The 17,883-nt window shown below is 45.7% G+C and overlaps 1 protein-coding gene across 3 annotated transcripts in view; it reads left to right on the top strand.

The window, feature by feature from the left end:
• The window catches only part of PDE9A (phosphodiesterase 9A), a 50,628-nt gene that overhangs the window by 9,475 nt on the left and 23,270 nt on the right, over positions 1-17,883 (top strand). The window contains exons 2-6 of one of the 3 annotated variants that reach the window (XM_054399391.1): positions 2,960-3,030; positions 4,790-4,867; positions 5,828-5,871; positions 13,169-13,223; positions 14,061-14,131. In XM_054399391.1, the coding sequence (XP_054255366.1) occupies positions 2,960-3,030; positions 4,790-4,867; positions 5,828-5,871; positions 13,169-13,223; positions 14,061-14,131 (319 nt within the window). The remainder of the gene's footprint in view (positions 1-2,959; positions 3,031-4,789; positions 4,868-5,827; positions 5,872-13,168; positions 13,224-14,060; positions 14,132-17,883) is intronic. The other 2 variants (XM_054399399.1, XM_054399408.1) reach the window with 2 other exon arrangements.

Here is a 17,883-nt window from a genome sequence, read left to right on the forward strand (position 1 = left end):
TGGTTCGATTAATGAACCCAAACATCTGAGGACAGCCATCCTGAGATGAGTACCAAAGTGTGGTTCAATTAACAAACCCAAATATCTGAGGACAGCCATCCTGAGATGAGTACCAAAGGGTGGTACAATTAACAAACCCAAATATCTGAGGACAGCCATCCTGAGATGAGTACCAAAGTGTGGTTCAATTAACAAACCCAAATATCTTCGGACAACCATCCTGAGATGAGCACCAAAGTGTAGTTTGATTAACAATCCCAAACATCTGAGGACAACCATTCTGAGATGAGTACCAAAGCGTGGTAGGTGATTCACAAACCCATGTTTAGCAAACTTAAGTCAAAATGCCAAGTATGGAAAGCTAAATAGCATGCATGGAGATAGCTCATGATCTAGTCTCTACAGTCTTTGGTTTTTTCCCACTCTTTCACTATTATATGGAGTAAAAGGAAGCATTAACATTCATCCTCCATGCATTGAAGCTCCTGTTGCTTTCTATGAGTCAGGCCAGCTTCTCTTACCTTTCAAGTTTTTTAACACCCCCCCTTTTTTTTTTTTTAATCTTTTCCTGTCATATCTGTCCTGGTCAATAATAATTGATTTCCAGAATAAGAAACCTCAATACCTGAAATAGCACTCCTGGAACATCATAAGCCTTTACCCTCTGTTCAGCCACAATTAACATCATCTGCTCGCTTACTGCGTGTACCAGTTGTCGTGCCCTCCGATGCTCTGTCAGCCAATTTTAGCAGCTATCACTCCAGCAGGATGCTGTATTCTGCTAGGACTGGGGGTTCAGTCCTATCTGAAATTGATTGGCCATGTTTTATTGCTTTGATTGCTGCTGTATTTTAATTACCAAGGGTCAATCGCTGGGCAACATAGGCTTTTCAAACAGACCCAGGCATTAATCCCACCCATTTTCCCAGCAGAAGTTACTAACTGCCTCAGCAATCAGGTGCCTTGATGTATTATAAAGTAAAGATAGTGCCAGGTATGATTTCATCAGGGTCAGAAAACAAGGACGGTGAATGTCTATCACAGTGACCTCTTGAGGTGACCGATATCACTCTCTTCTCTACTACAAAACACCTGATGCTTTTCTCAAGAATAAGAGAGCTTCTCACCACCAGTGAAAACAGGACTGTAGTTCTTGCTTCAGGCTCAGCTCAAGTGTCTGTGCACTTGATCCTAGGCACAACAGCGCTCAGTATGGCTCGCCAGATCTTGAAGTGTTGCCCTGATTCTCCAGATACTTCAGGCTCATGATGCCCCAGGCTGTGAGCAAACATTTAGCAGCTCCTCACTGGCACAGCATCCTGTGTGTTCTCCCACGGTAGCAGAGGTCCAGGTGGGCACTGCTCAACCCCGCTGGATGAAGGATTTCTCTTGGTGTCTAAAGGGCACCTTAGGAGAAGCCCATGGGAGCCTCATGACTGTCATACTATTCCAGTTTAGGAATAAAGCACGGGAAGGCTGAGGCTGCTGGAGTGAGGCTGCAGGCTTCATTAACTTCTGGCACCTCTGCCTTTCAGAAGTCTTTAATTAGATGAGGACATGTTATTTTTCAGCATGGTCCTTGCCTCACTGAACACACAGGGCCTGCTCAGTCTCAGGAGGGTGGCAGCAGCTCCCATGACCCTCAGTCCCTGCCTCTTCCTGGCAGCACGAGACAAGGCAGTGAAAACAAACAGTTGAAAGGCAATCCTGGGTGACATGTTCCTCATTTTCTGGGTCATCAATTTCAAGGCTGATCTGTGGTCATGCACACCCTCTGTGCCTAGGATGGACAGCGATAGAAACTGTGCCTGAGACTATGGGATGCTACGGGTGCTTGTGGGGTTAGAAAATATCATTTCCAGTAAGGCGCTTTCAAGGAGAGGAGACTTCTGACCTTGATCTCCCTGTGCCTCAGACATTATCTGCAAAACAGCACTTTCTTGCTCTCCCTGAGTTTTGTTATTAGGTCTTCACAAGTCACTTTGAGCAGCTGCATCCTTAACCTAGAGGCTCTATGGCTGTTTCTTTCTGGGAAGTGTGAAGTAAATAGGCTCCAGCACTGGCCGGAGAAGCTGACTCTCCCCATTCCCCACATCAATCTGGGCTCTGCCCTGGTAACACCAGCAGCACCCAGACAAATCAGCCCTGCCACTCACTGTTGTTCCTGGCTTTGAGAAGATGGGCTGAACCTGACTGCTATGAGGCATTTTATTTCCATGGCAAGTTCAAAGCCTCCACCATAGCCAAAGGCACACAAAGAAGCTTTCTGCCTCCTCTCCCCGCAATATCTGCACCTCAAGAAGCTCAAGGGAGGTACTGCTCAAATAGTCTTCTCTGCACAGGGGCTGCCTGGTGTGTGTGGAAGAGCAGGGGGAAGAAAAGATGTTTGGGGGCATGGGAAACAAGCAGCACATTTTGCAATTCAAGGTCTGAGTTCTGACCTAACAGCAGGATTGATACAGCCTGATAGTCAGCAGGAGATTTGGCATGGCCTGAGGGGAAAAAAATCTCTGTTCAGTTTAAAGCTAGCTCAGGATGGTGTAGTCCAAAAAGCAGTGCTCTTTTATACTATTCAAGGACCTTGGCAAATCTGGGCTATTTTCTTCCTAAATCTGGGCTTTTGCATCCTTAAATTTGCATCTGTTATCTTCATGCAGCAATATTGCATTATGAGAAACCTTTTGCTCTCAGTTCACATACATTATTGCTCTACTTCTGAACACTGCAATCAGGTCTCTAGTGCTTGCTTGCTTTATCAAAATGACACAGGTATTAAATAGGAATAGAAAAATATTGCAGCTCATGAGTCAAATCAGATAATTGAAATGGTAGGATGAGCTTTAAAATTAGCCCAATTCACATCTGAATAGAGTTCATATCTCCCTGGGAAATAACTGGGAAATAACGTTCTCTTCTTTCTCTTCATTTTTTTCTCTCCTGCTACTGTTGGGTTTGGAAGGTGCTCTTTAGTAAATACTGCAACTCCAAAGATATTATGGACCTCTTCTGCATTGCAACAGGGCTACCAAGGTAGGTTTCTCTTTTCATGTGTGACATTCATTTCACTTTTGTTCCTGTATTTCTGGGGACAATTTAAAGACAGGCCCCAAATTGCTAATTTGCCTGCTAGTCAGACTGCTCTTTTGTTACAGTCTCCTGGAAGAAGAAATTAGGGCAATCCAAGGATCACCAGTTGGAAACGTGCATGAAGCTCTGGCAGGTATTAAGCCACCTTAGTGCTGGCTGTGCCTGAGGAACAGAGTGGAATAGAACAAAACAGAATAAAGATACATTCTAAAAAAAATAAAAGCAAGTGCAGAAGCCCAGCCTTGAGTGCACACAGGTTGAGTGCACATACAAGTAATATCTCAGCACAACATTCCTGCCCATATTGAGTGAAATGCAGCCATACACTTAGAGACTGGATTTTAGGGGACATTTGGGGGCAACATGAAGGCTTGCCATTAAGTGATAGGCTTTCTATTTCGATAGAGAACAATCTAACCCCAAGTATTGGAAACACAAAGTACCCCAGCAGAACTATTTTAGAGAACATAAATATCCCCAAATCCATTTCCTCATTTATATCATCCTGCAAAGTTCATGTATCTCTCTCTGATGTAATTTCCTGTAGGGTTTGTTTCTCTTACCTTCAAGGTAAAGAGCAATACCCAACTTAAATCTCTGTGTTGAGAGGGACCCAGGATCAAATCTCTGTGTGTTGGGGTGAGAGAGGCCAGTGCATGGTGGAGAATGACATGGTGTCACACCCAGCCACTTCTGCACTGCCTGACCAGGGTGATGGTGCATGGGGAGGGAAGCTTCTTAGTCACACCTAGAAGGGGACGTCTGCTGGCTGCATACTGATGGTGAGCAGCACAGGCCAGATGCATAGCAGCATGCAATCAATAAGTCATAGTCCTTGCATAGTCCTCATAGGCTTGCAATAGAGAAAAAGCACAGGAAAAGGTAATCTAATCCTTTAATTACAGGTTTATTGCATGACTCGTGCTCTGAGGATTGAAAGACAAAATTGTCTATATTGACTTAGAATTTACATAAGCTGCTGGGCAAAATGAATGTCCTTTGATGTTTAGCCTGGCTGTTTCCTCTCATTTGGCATTGGAGAAGCTGACAACTCTCATTTGCCTATGATGTCATATACTTCTACTCCATCACCTAGGAAACTTTCTTTAGCAGTTTCAGGGTGTTCACTGCATATTTGGCAGAAGACTTTTAAAAAACCTGTGGATTTCAACTGCTCATTTGAGGTTTCTGGAGCCTGAGCTTATGAGATCACACATAGCACAGTAGGAGAAAAAGAAAAACAAGAAGATTCCTCATATTTATCAAGGCATTTGATGTGTGGTTTGGTAAAAGAATAACTAATTAATTTCATGACATTGATAGCATCAGTAGTCGTTTGCGTACCGTGAGTCAATACATAGCTGTGAAGTGAATGTATCACAAAATATCACTTTTTAACAGGAATTATTAGTTGATAAGTCAAGAGAATACATAAGCTAGCAGGGAACAAAGTCTGCTCCAAGATCAACGATGGTCACACAACATTTTGCCAGAAAAATCTCTAGTACTTGAAGTGGGGGAAGCATCAAACTACCCTGTACTGTGCTTTGACCCTTTCCGCACCAAGGTAAAATGGATCCAAGATAGCGCCAGGACAGGCCAGGCCAGGAGAGCTGCAGAGATTGCTGCACCATATGCAGCAGCACAGAATTTCAGCCAGCCTTTCCAGGTCAAATAAACCTCTTTGAAACATGCTTTTCAGGAACACAACAATCTCCCTTTTGACAGCAGACAACTGTATGGTATCCATTGATCCGACAATGCCTGCAAACTCAGAGAGGTAAGCCTTGCTGCAACCTGCTCTTGAAAAATACCCAAGCCCAAAGGAAGGGGTGGTGGCTGCTGTAGACACATTTTGTATGGAGTTGGAGGTGGGCAGCCCCCTGGAGGGAGGGAGATGACAGTAAGAATTGCCTGTTGGTTTATAACACTAATGCCTGCTGGTTTTGAAGATTTTTTTTACTTGTTATTAAAGTAGGAGTCATTGTCTAAGGAAAAATTACTACTTTTAAGTATTTAATGTGAAACATCTGTTGCCATCCCACACTGATTGCTGTGAAGGATCCCAGCTCCTTTGTTTCCCCACTCCTTTATTGCTCTGCTAGGACACAAACATGACATTACTTGCAAAGAGAAGTCAAAGTCTTTGATGAGGTTGGGTCTCTTCCATGCTGACTTTGTCCCTTCCCACACCCAAATCCCTTTCTCTTTTTCTCCTCAGTCTCCTGTTGCTTATTCAGCCTGGCACTTTTAGTTTCACTCCGACTGTTTGCAGTTACTCCTTCTACTATTATTTACTTCATTGCTTACTTCATCATTGCTTACCGTTGGCATTACTCTCACTGACTCCACATGGCAAAGTCCCAACAGCTGGGGGGAAACAGCCAAAGAATGCACACAGAGCAAGAAGATGATTCCCACAAATGGAACTCCCTTCTAACCTACAAAATTTCCTCAGCATCTCATTTCACCATCTATCAAGGCTTGCCAAAGAAGGCATTTTAACCATGTTTATTACATGGTCATACAGCACAGGAAAGATCTCTCTGTCTTCTAGTTCAGTAGTAAATCAGGGGGTCCTGTGTTCATAAAAAAGTGCCCATTGCATGTTTGAACTGAAAGGTTTCAAGAAAGCTGAGAGTACATTCAGATACTCTTTCCTACTTCTCAGGTAGTTAGGATGTGATATACAAACTGCTTTTTGAGTCTTGCTAAGGTCAACCCTCTCTGACTCTTCTAGGTCTCCATACAAAGTGATACCTGTTGCAACTGGGCAGCTCTCAGGTAAAATGACCCTTTTGAACTGAATTCACTACAGCTGAATTTTGTGCCTATTTGTATGTGGAAATTATGTGACTATGATGCAAAAAAAAAGAAAGATGATGGTGTTGTGGTTGTAGCTATAGCAGAATAGGAAGTGTTTGATCACAGTGTTCTGGAGGAAAGCTGGGGGGAAAAAAAAGTCCCTAGATTTCAAAATGTTTGAGGGGGAGGTGGAATGACTGTGGTCCAGGGGACTTTCACAGTTCTTAGCTCTGATTTGACTCAACACCAATGATTTTCTGGGGAAAGTCTCACAAGGAGTAGCTGATCTTTTTCAGGCCATGCAGAAGTTGTTTGAAAGCCTGTCCTGCAGTGTTTTGTTAAACTTGTTGATCTCAGCAAAGCTCTACTGGAAAGCTGAGCACAACATTTGAACCCCATGTTATTTCCAAATGGCTAAGGAGAGAACATAATTTCTGTTTTGGGCATGGTAGTTCTGAGTGTAATAAATATTTAAATACACTTGACAAGATCAAAGCAGGCCTGGATGAAAGAACCTGTCTGGAACAAATTCCCTAGTGCACAACACTGTTCTACTCCACAGGCAGAACTGAAGTGGCTCTTCTATCATTTCTCTTTGCCTGCCAGTGTCATGTTCAGGCCAGTAGCTCTCAGACACTGGAGCAGAGCATTTTCTTGGGGCAATTCCTGCAGAGCATCTGGGTCACTGTCTCTCTCATCTGTGCAACTCCAGTATCTGGTGCTACTCACTACGAAGCAGCCTGAGCAAGAGCCCTAGCCTGTACAGCACGGTGCTAGAGGGAGAGGCTGGCCACTGAGACAGGGGCTGCAGGAGGGTAGCAGATGTCAGCTGGGGACACAGTTTGGAGCAGTAAAATAGGGATATAGGAGAGACAAGTGGAAAGAAGTTCAGATTTCCTTGGAAAAGGAGAGTACACAGAAAGAACAAGACAGAACCAAGGGCTGTAAAATGTAGTTCAGAGGAAGCGGTGAGGCTCTTAGGACCAGGACAAGGCAGTTTTGCTCGTCCCATTTTGTCTTCCTAGTAATGCTAATTGCAGGTCCTACCTCTTCTTGCTTAGGCTCCTGTGTTAGGCTTGGAAACAGTGCCTGGTAGCACTGTCCTTTTTCAGATGGGGAGGCACAGAGAAGTGAAGCCACTCTCTGAGGTACCCACATCTGCTGAGGTGAAAACACCTGTAGGAAAAGGGCACAGAAAGGCAGTGCAGGAGCATATGCAAGGAGGAAAAAGAGGCAACTGTGGGAACCTTGTGCATGCAGAGAGCAAAAAGAACAAAGGAGTCAGGACACAGGAAAGAACTTTATCACAGTAAGATTTTTTTACAAACCATAAATAGGTTCCACGCCAGTGATCGCCACGGTTGCCCAAAGCAGATAGTCAAAGCCAAGGGATGCATGTGACTAACAGGAAAGAAGCTGTCTCCTAAACAATGTCCTTACTGCAACAAACTCTATAGGAACAGCACCACTCTTCTGGTCCAGGAGTACACTACTTACTTTTCCAGCTCAAAGAAGGTGAGGTCTTAACTGGAGCATGTGTAGGCAACCAATAGTCATTTGCCCCAACATGGAGAAAGACTGGCAAATAAGGCCAGCAGGGCTGTGCCAGGGAATGCCACTGTGTTACACCAGCTGGGAAGCTGATTGAAGAGCTGTCTGGAAAATACGCCTTCTTTTTTTTTTTTCTACTGCCTTTTTTTTCCCCCTAACACAAAGCTAACCATATATTTTTATAAGACCATGTATGACTTTTCACACTCTCCCAGGGCCCTCATTTTTCACCCCAGCTGACAGCACATGGCTCTGCTTTGTGCAGAGCACAGCAAACTGTGTCAGCAAGGTTTTTCTTCCCTCCCTGCATTTTATAAAACAAGGATTTCCAAAGATCTAAGCTGAAAAGGGCAAGAAAAATTCTGGTGGTAGATTGCCAAAGCCTAAGACAGAGTCTGCTATGGAAAGAGGAGGAAAGTTGAACTGAGTGTGATGGAACTAATGTTCCTTGGTGTCTGTTTCTCTTTCACATGGGTTGTCATTAATCTTAAGCATTCCTGACATTTTGCTGAGAGTAGGAAGAATAAACAAAGTGGGAAATTGTTCCTTTTCATTAAAAAAAAAGTAACATCTCTATTCTGGTCTTCACTTCTGAAACAACTCTGCTTGCATGATTCTGCTTCACAAAGCAACTTGAACAAATACATGCCAAAAAAAAAGGGCTCACCCCAATTTTCACAGTAGTGGGAAGCTATGCACCTCTTTTCAGCAGTCTCCCAGGCATCTGAAAAAGAATGACTCATGTTTTGTTGGAACAAAGGTTGTAAAAGGTGAGACTGGAAAATACTATCCTTTGGGAGGAAAATATAAGCAGTGGCTCTTATCCAGCAGAGGAGATATCCACTGCAGTCTTCCTAAGAAACTGTTCTTCATTTCCTGGCCATAGTCATGGGAGACATTTGGAATTTAAAAAAAAAAAATATTATTCCAGTGAGCATCTTCTGGATGCAACAATGACCTCTGTATCGCCACAGGGTCAACTGTCTGCAAGGCAAAGGCAGGGGTCCAGCTGGCTGGCTCTGAGTTTGTGGGTCCATTGCATCACGTCCTGTCGCTCCTCCTGTGGCCCCAGACCAGAAAGTGCACAGCTATCTGAGCAGAGCATCAAGCCTCTGGTGGCAAACCCTTCCTTCTATCTGGAGTGTTCAAACTCCAAAGTCCATTCAATGGACATCTTCTGCCTTCTGACAGCAGAAAGGCTCTGGTCTGCATCCTTGTGGTGGAACAGGCTCAAAACTCACAGTGTTGTGCCTGTAATTAGTAGGGTTCAGGCACTCTGCAATATTGCTGGAGATGCCAATTAAATGAACAAAGCCTACTAGCAGCACACTCTTGAGAAATAAAACTGAAGTCTATTAGATTCTGATAGTGCAGAGAAAAGAGAAATTGTGGACCTCGAGTGAGCCTAATCCACCATGGTCCTAAACAGAGAGGAGATACAAGCAGGGGCTTTAGTCCTACATTTCCAAAGTTAGGGCATCAAAACACATAGGTGGCTGAATGAGGACTTCAAGATCTCACCAGGCATGTAACCTGAAAGAACATGACATGTGAAAAGCTTAGCTCCAGTTGCCTCTGCATCCCTGTCTCTGGCTTCATCTGGTGGGTCCTTCAACACAAGCATCCTCTCATCCCTGGGGAAATGGACAGGGAAACCCAAAGAAAGCAGCGCCTGACTGGGATGGAAGCCAGCAAGTAGAGAGAACTTGCCAGTTGCCACTCCTTGCTCAGCAGCCTCAGAGCTGAGGAATCCTGCCAGCATGCGTCAGAGCAGCTTGGTCAATCTGAGGCTGTAGGCAGCGCCTTTACTTCCCACTTCACTTGCCATCCAGTTACTTGCCTTTTCAGCTAAGAAGCTCTCTAGCACTTGATGGAGGAAAGCCCAGGGTCTCTCCCCGGGGATATCAGCTTGCAGCAGGAGAGCTAGCTCAGCCAAGACCTCCTGTGTCGTAGCCGCTTGCTAGAAGGGCCCACATCTGAATCACAGCTAACCCTGCCTTGCCCACCACTGAGCCCACCAACAACTGCACCAGAGCTTCACAGGGACCTCTTTTCCCCCTGAATGATCAAATACATAAGGACTTGTGAATACTGATACCAGTAAATTGTGTCTGAATCTTATTCTGAGATCTCTCCTCCATATGGAGCTTGCAGCTCACTCAAGAATGAAGAGGCAGAGACTGTGAGAGAAAAATCCCCCCTCACACCTGCTGCTTCTTATAGGCATTCCATGTGGATGTATGCCTTGGAACATGCACAGCTGCTTCAGGATTACTCACCTGAGTGGGGATTTGCATGGGACAGCTCAAATTAGCCTGAGATATCAATCAAATTTGGAGTTGGATATGATACAATTCACAGGTGTAGGCTTGGGCTTGGAGCACACCCTTTCCTCAGGCTTATGTCCACCTGGCTGTTTGTGGTTTTTAAACTCCTCTGACTTCCCACATCCAAACAAACCACAGAAAGTGAAATACAGACAGGAGCCCAAGCCAGAGGCAAAGCATATGTGAGAAAGTGACCATGTGGCAGGAATTCACCAGCCTGACGCTGACAGGGAAAGGCAGATGCCCACGTCCTCCCAGTCTTGCTTGGACACAGCAGAAAAGATGGAGTGAAATCAGCCCACCCCCACAATCCCATGCACTCCATGCTTGCACCCCATTGAGACTGGCAGAATGGAGAGGGAAGTTTGGGAAGGTAGGTGGATGGAGGTGGCTTGCCAGCCATGATCCCTGCAGGTAAGGTGGGAGAGGAAGACTCACTGCCGAGCAGGGTGATGTGAAGCAGAGGGTCATGCCAGTGGGTTATAAACCATCTGTGGCAGTGCATGAGCAACATGATCTCCTCCAGTGAGTACCTGGTCCCTTCTGGCAGGGAAGATGTGTGCTCACTGCCAACCCTCTGATCTGGCCACAGCAGGAGTCACAGGAAGAAGTGCTGCTGCCATGTTCCCCTGCACCTGCTTTCTGTCCAGACCTGCTCAGGATGGGGCTGCCAGGAGGGAGAGCAAAATGGCTCCTTGCTCCATGATGCCCTGGCCAAGCTCCCTGCCGAGCTTGGCAGGAGCCAACAGACAAGGAGCCAAAGTCCCTGTGTCCGCCGCATGCACAAGAATGAACTGCAGGAAGCCTGAAGAGGTCTGAGCTGGCTTGTCCCCTGCATGGCATTGCCCTATTGCAGCACCTTATGGAGGGTGGGTTTCCAATTTTCATTTGTCAGATCTAAAACACCCCTAATGCACCCCACGCCTTGTGCAAAACTCTGACTTGCTGCACACCTGCGTTTGCAAACCTTGCGCATTCATGGTGCCAGTGTGGGGTGAGCTGACAAGAGGGTGGCTGTTGGCTTTTGGGTTGCTGCAGGCAGGAGCTGGAGACTCTCAGGAAGGTGCAGAGATTGCGGCTGCCCATGCTTCATGCAGCAGGATATCCTTTTTGCAGAGCAAATCGCAGCAAAACAAATGAAGCAACAGAGAGAAAAGGTAGCTGCGTGCACCTGGTGTATCAGCCCTGCCCAGAGGTATAAAAAAGCAGACGACAGAGGGTAATGGAGGGAGCAAAAGAACACCTAGCCCTCCTGTTTAACAATGGGGTAGACAGTTGAGATTGAACTGCGTTGGAATGATGTCTCCTTTTCTTCAGAAACAGGAGTCGGCAGAGGTCTTCCTCTTGGAAAGGAAGAGGGCAAAGAAATGGATCTTTGTCTCTTTAAGATGAGACAAACTGCCACTCTTAGTCATATATCTTTACTGCACCCTAGGGTTATAAAAACATACATCTTCGTTTTGAAAGTCTTTTATTACGTCCATAAACATAAGATTGCAGCTGACTGTTCCCTGGATGGGAATGTCCTAGTACTCCAATTGAGTTTTGACAGGGGGAGGGAGTGAAAGTAAGATTGGCTTTTTTTTTTTTTTTCACTGGAACAGTGTTTATAGGAAACTTGTCAGTCTCTGGCATGCTACAGCCACTGTCAGAGAGCTGAGCAGCATCGAAGTGAAAGGACACGGTTTGCTCTGCTTATTTTCACTGTTGGACTCGGGTACCATCCCAGGTGCTGCACACGGTAAGCTTTCCTCCTGTCTTAATTAGGATGTAGCATTTGCTTTGTTTCAGTGCTTGAGTTTTCCAGGGGTTTGGTGAGAAAACTGTGAAACGGGTCTCTGTGAAAAGTACTAATGCCTTCGTTTGCTCTGCTAGCCACTCTGCTGGGAGCTGGATCATAGCAAAAAAAGAAAAAAAAAATTTGGGAACTGGATCAGAGACTTTGAGAGCATAGAGTGCTTGATCCAGTTTAGATACACAGCTATAACACCCAAATTGTTTTGACCAGCAAAGTGAACGCTCGTGACAAGTACTTCTGACGTTGCCAATACCTGAGGAATTGCAAATCTTTTCAACAGATACAAGAGTTATTGTTTAGAAATACAGTGTAAATGTTTTTTATGTATTTCTCTCTCCTGTGTCTTGCCTAGGCATTTGCACTTGTGAGGCATTGTGCTCCTTCGGGCAAGTGCAAGAAGTCTCTTCAGAAATGCCATCAGGGTATTTCTAAGCAGGGTATAGATAGGCGTTCTATAATCTGTGGCATGTATGCATGCATGAGAGCATGCAATGTTTCCACACCTTCGGCATGAAAAGCCAGGAGTACATGCACACTGCAGGTGTAAGAACAACTGCATTACAGTGCAGTTTAAATTAGCTGGTGGGGGAAAGTGGGAGCAATCTCAAAATAGCAGCTCATAGCTCAGCAAAGGTGATTTATACTTCTCCTGTCTGTGTGAGTAGAGTGTAGATAGACTGAAAGACAGGAAAACAATGGTATTGTACTTCTTCCTTTTAGGACCAAAAGTATACTGTCCCTTAAAATCTAGGGTCTTCTTTTAAGGACTCGTTTGCTTCTCCCTCTCTTGGTTCCTGCAGTTGTAATGGTCTCAGGAAGAGGGCTGAGACTTCACCAGACTGCCTTTCCTGAGCTGGCTGAAGCTCCCTAGCACTCGAATTTGCAGTGGGAGGTGGGGAGTTGCCAGCGTGAGTGTTCACAGTGCTGCTACTGCTGCAGCAGTTCAGACAGTGATAGGATCCTGATGGGATCCCTGTGTCAGCTTTGTCCAAGTTATGCTCTCAAGGGAAAGTGGGTTGGGAAATACGTGCTGTGCTGTGTCCGTCCCACAAACCAGGAAAGGCAGACTTCATTCTGCCAGCGCAGTCATTTTTGCATCTCATGCTTGCCTGAAGTTTATGCATAGCGATATGATCCCTATGAATGTGCAGCAAAAAATTGTTCTCCAGGATAATGTCCCAGTCTAAATCTGAAAGGCAAGCTGAGCTTGTGCTCATAAGCTGTTGTGTTGTTCGTGGGCACTCTGGCAGAGTATGCTGATGGTGTAGAAGCAGTCTTTGTGAGACAAACCTTGCAGAAGTGGGCAGTGATTCTGGGTGTCTCACCTAAGAGAGTGATGCTTTAAAACAAGCCATGTCTCAGAAATCCAGCACCCCTGGAAAAAATTCTGAGAAACCTTGACTGGGATCTCCAGGCATAGGACAGCAGGTGAGATGAGGAGTCATTCCCAAACACTGTCACTGTTCAAAGGACCAGAATGACTTTTTGGCTAAATGCCTTGCCATGAGATCTGGAAGCCTGTGGATACCACTCTGCAGGGGGTTGAGGATATTGTCTTTCCTCTGCTATGCCTCCTTCCTTATTTTTTTTTTTTTTTCAGAGAAAGAAGAGCTGTTCCAGAATTTACTGGAACAGATTGCTGAACAGTTCTCGAGGTAAGACGCTGAACATCATTATTAATTTAAAATATTATTTCTTTTATCAGCATGAAGTAAATTTTTTTACAGGTTGCAGAGAGGCATGTAAGATGCCTTTCAAATCTCACTCTTGCTGCCAAATTTAGGCTTAATACACATGTTATTCCCTGCTGACTGCAATATGGTAGCTTAAACCAAAAGTAATTTTGGTGATTTTCTTTGACCTAAAAATGAGATCAAGTAATAAATATAAATATTCTTATTGTACTCTTCCCTCTTAGGAAGAAAAATAAATGCTTCTTTGTTGAAAAGTCAAATTATACGATTTGTTTCATTTTTTCCCCTCTGTCACCCAAACATGTCTCTCCTCTGAGAAGACTTCTCAATATCTGTATAGCTGTTTATTTCATTCCAGCTGGTTTCAGTAAGGCAGATCAGTACCAGCACAGCTCAGCAAATCACGAATGTAACTCAAGAGAAGGAGGGTTTCAGAGCATGCAGACACCAAGACACTGCTGTTAGGCAAAACATCGTCAATTTAATTTTGCTTCTCTGTGGGGGTACAATAACAAATCACTTTTGAGAGAGTGGCTAATGAAGTGTTGCAGAGCCCAAGTACATTCCCAGGGGTATAACAAAATAATTTGTTGATAATTTTTCTTGAAATTAAACTTGAGTGTATTTCCTGTCCAAATTTTAGCATTCCCGGGGAAAATTTTCTTTTCCTTGTTGCAACCATAGTTGGACAGAGCAAATCTCTGAAAAATATATTCCTTTCTAGCAAAAAATCCTTTGTACCTAGGATAGAGATGGCAATAAATGTACAACATTAATACATGAGGGTTTTCTTTCCAGGGTTTTTAAAATCAACGAGCTGAAAACGGAAGTAGCTAATCACTTGGCCATGCTGGAGAAAAAGGTTGAATGTGAGTGTCCCTTTATTGATACTGCAGTGGGAACTGGTGCTTCAGAACCACCCCCACCTCACTGTCCTCCTTGTACTCCCCCTCTGTCCTGCTCCTTACAGCCCTTCTGCTTTCTTCAGTTGCTTATATTTTGGCCAGCCTTGAAGGCAAAAGGCCCCTGACAGCCCAGAGTCAGGCATGGGGAAAGTGAGAGCCTGTGGTAGCACCCACTGAGAGAGCAAGGCTGGGGAGGGACAGCTGGTGTTGCAGGTATCTGGAGCCCCTCCTGGCCTTCCCTCTGAGGGTCTGTCGAGTTCTCTACCAGGCTTTGGGCCCAAGACCATGGCCTCCAGCTGCTATATCCTCACAGCAGAAGGTCTCTACTACCCCTCTCCCTGTCCTCCACCTCCAAGCTCCCTGGCCTGCCCTGCTATGCCCCTCCATGCCCCAGCCCCATCTTCTTGTCACCTCCCCAGCAAGCAGGGGTGACCCCCATGCCTCTGCACAGGCACTCCCTGCACAGGTCTGCTCCCTTGACACACCTGGGACCTAGCCCTTGCTGCTGCATTTTGTCACTAATGACAGGAGGGTAACAAAGCCACTTTCCTTCTGTCTTAAGTTGGATACTTGCATGGATCAAACACATCTTGCAGAGAGACTTTCTCCTTTCAGAAAGGCATTTACTGCATGTGAAAGGGTCAGGCCAGTCCTCACCACTGACTGAGGCCCAGCACTGAGGACTGGCTATATTTCTGCTCAGTGTCACACACCTCCCTCTGCCAAGAAAGGGTCTGGCGTGGGCCAAGGTCTTTCCATGCAGCACGTATCTGTGCTACATGGGCAGGCTCTACATGCAGCACAAGTAGAGCATGAACACCAGAGCACTCGTAAACAGGCAGAACAGCACGTGTTTCCATGCAGCCAGGGGGTAGGTCTCATTGTCTCACAGAATCAGAATCACAGAATGTCAGGGGCTGGAAGTGACCTCGAGAGATCATCCAGTCCACCCCCTTGCCAGAGCAGGATCACCTATACCAGGTTACACAGTAACTCAGCCAGGCAGGTCTTGAATAGCTCCAGAGAGGGAGACTCCACACCCCCGCCCCGGGCAGCCTGTTCCAGTGTTCTGTCACCCTCACAGTGAAATAATTTTCCTCACATTTGCGTGGAACTTCCTATGCCTCAAATTCCACCCGTTGCCCCTTGTCCTGTCATTGGGCATCACTGAGCAGAGCCTGGCTCCATCCTCTTGTAACTCAACCTTTACATATTTATAAACATGAATGAGGTCACCCCTCAGTCTCCTCTTCTCCAAGCTAAAGAGTCCCAGCTCCCTCAGCCTCTCCTCGTAAGGAAGATGTTCCACTCCCTTAATCATGTTTGTGGCTCTGCACTGGACTCTTTCAAGCAGTTCCCTGTCCTTCTTGAACTGAGGGGGCCAGGGACACAATATTCCAGACATGGCCTCACCAGGGCAGAGTAGACAGGGAGGAGAACCTCTCTTGACCTACTGACCACAACCCTTCTAATACAACCCAGGATACCATTGGCCTTCTTGGCCACAAGAGCACATTGCTCACAGGCCAGTGACTTCTGGGCTGCAAACACGGGGCTTCACCCCTTGCTGGCCATATTGCCTGACAAACTATGTGGCATCAATTCCCTTGCTTGCTCAGCATGTTAACAGCAAGACAACCATACTCATTTACTGGGCAACAGCCAAGTTCTTCTGGTCAAAGAGCTCCTTTTCTGGGTTTTGTTGTTGTTGTTTATTTTTTTTCTCCCATGCGGCCTTTAACTTGTTTTTCAGTATATTATGCAGGACACAGGTCTCAGAAAGACAGGGAAGGGGTATGAATAAGGCACTGTCACCCGTCCCTGTTTTGACACCAAAGGCCAAGTGTTTGCTTATACACAGCCTTTAAGTTAGGAGCAGGCAGAATCTTCCCCAGCACTACAGCTGCAGAGAGCACTTTCTCACTAGAGCTGGTTTGGAGGAGACAAAAAAAAGTTTCTGTTTCATGGAAGAAGCTGTTTTCTTGAAACTTCCCCTGACCACAAGCTACCTTGACCCTGCAGCTGCTCAGTGAGACTGATGCCTATGTCAGCAGGGAGAGGAAAAAATGTCCTTATTCAAAGAGCAGCTGCAGGGGAACCTCTCCCTGAGGCCATCCCAGCCACAGGCTCCCACTGCAGTGGGAGCCCTCCAGCAATGGCTGTAGAGGAGGCACCCTGTGGTGTGCCTACCCACAACACAAACCTCTGCAAGGAGTCTGGGTAACAAGTCCTTCCTGTTTGCTTGACTTCCATTTTTCCCAAGGTTCCACTGAATCATTCTTTTGTCCAAAAGAAAGAGAGGGAGGAAAAAAAAAGAGAGGAAGATGAAAAAAAAATATGAAGAAGAAACAAAATTAGCTTAGTCACTTTGCATTTTCTGTGAAACTTCTGATGAACTCCAGTCCTCAGGCCTAGGAGTCATGGTCCAGAGCAAACAAGGCAAGTGTTCCTGTGGGTCTTCCTATCCCCTTGACAGCCCAGGCAAGCAACTATCCCAGCCAACTAGGGGCTGCTTTGGCCCCCGGATCCCCTGACAATGCCCTGGGATCTCTGGCTGCAGCCTGCACACATGCTGCCCTTCAGCACTGGCAGCCTGCAGCAGTGGAGAAAGATGATGGAGATTTGCATGCTGCTCCTGGCAGAGCAGAGTTATACATTTGAACTCTCCAGCACTTTATTGCTTGTTTAGGGAACAGCCTACCCATACCTGCCATGCAGGTGAACAGAATTCACTGGTCCTCAGATGAGGCTTCCTTCTCTAAGTGAGTCTCAGGACTGATGGAAATCACAACAAATGTAGCAATCTGCTTCCATTCTGCCTGAGCTCTGACGACCCTTCTCCAGCAGCCTCAGAATGTGGGAAGGAGCTCCCTGGGTTGCCTGTCTACAAGGGCACCCATCTACTCAAAACCAGACTTCCAGAATTTGCAATAGAGCCAGATCTGCAACATTTTGAAATAAACCCAGGCTTTCACATTTAAAATGCAAAACTGAGGGAGAAAGGATGTCCGACCTCTGTACTTGAGCTGGACTCCCAGAGGTTGCTTTAAGAGCCATGTTTCAGTGTTGGATTCAGCCCAAGGATTTCTTTAGACAGCACAGGGTCTTTTCAGAAGGTATTTCTTGCTGCAGAATAATATAATGAGCCCTTAATCAGTGCACATGACAAGGCCATTTATCATTTACAAGCCAAATGTGAAAACAATTGTGCTTTTGTTTTGCCTTTTCTCCTACCTCCTTCAGAGATCCCTTTTCTACCACTTTCACATGTGATCTCTAGGATTTCTTTCCTAAAGGGGATATGTGTGTGGGGATAAGTGCTCATGACAGCCCTGCATCTGCACCTCTCATAGAATGTTCTCAGCTTCCTTCCTGTTACTCTCTAGAGACTGCATCACATGGATGTATTTTCAAGGAGCCAAATTTTGCAAATTATTTTTAAATCCCATCTAAACCTTGTGACTTCCCCTTGGAAAATGTGTCCCTGCCAGGCAAGTACTGGGGGAATGCTTTATCCCATGGCTTGACTTTCTCTGCTCCAGTGTTTGCACAGCAGCCCACACATGAACAAGGAAGTTGGCAAAAACCCTTTACAATTTGTAAGCACCTCACATCTACCTTAAGAAAATAATTATGTAAATTCTCTACTTCCCTGGAGAGGGCTGGGAAGCAACCTAAAGATATGATACAAAGAAATGCTCAGGGCTGCCATTTTG

The sequence above is a fragment of the Indicator indicator genome, chromosome 1 (assembly GCF_027791375.1).
Source record: "Indicator indicator isolate 239-I01 chromosome 1, UM_Iind_1.1, whole genome shotgun sequence".
NCBI lineage: Eukaryota > Metazoa > Chordata > Aves > Piciformes > Indicatoridae > Indicator > Indicator indicator.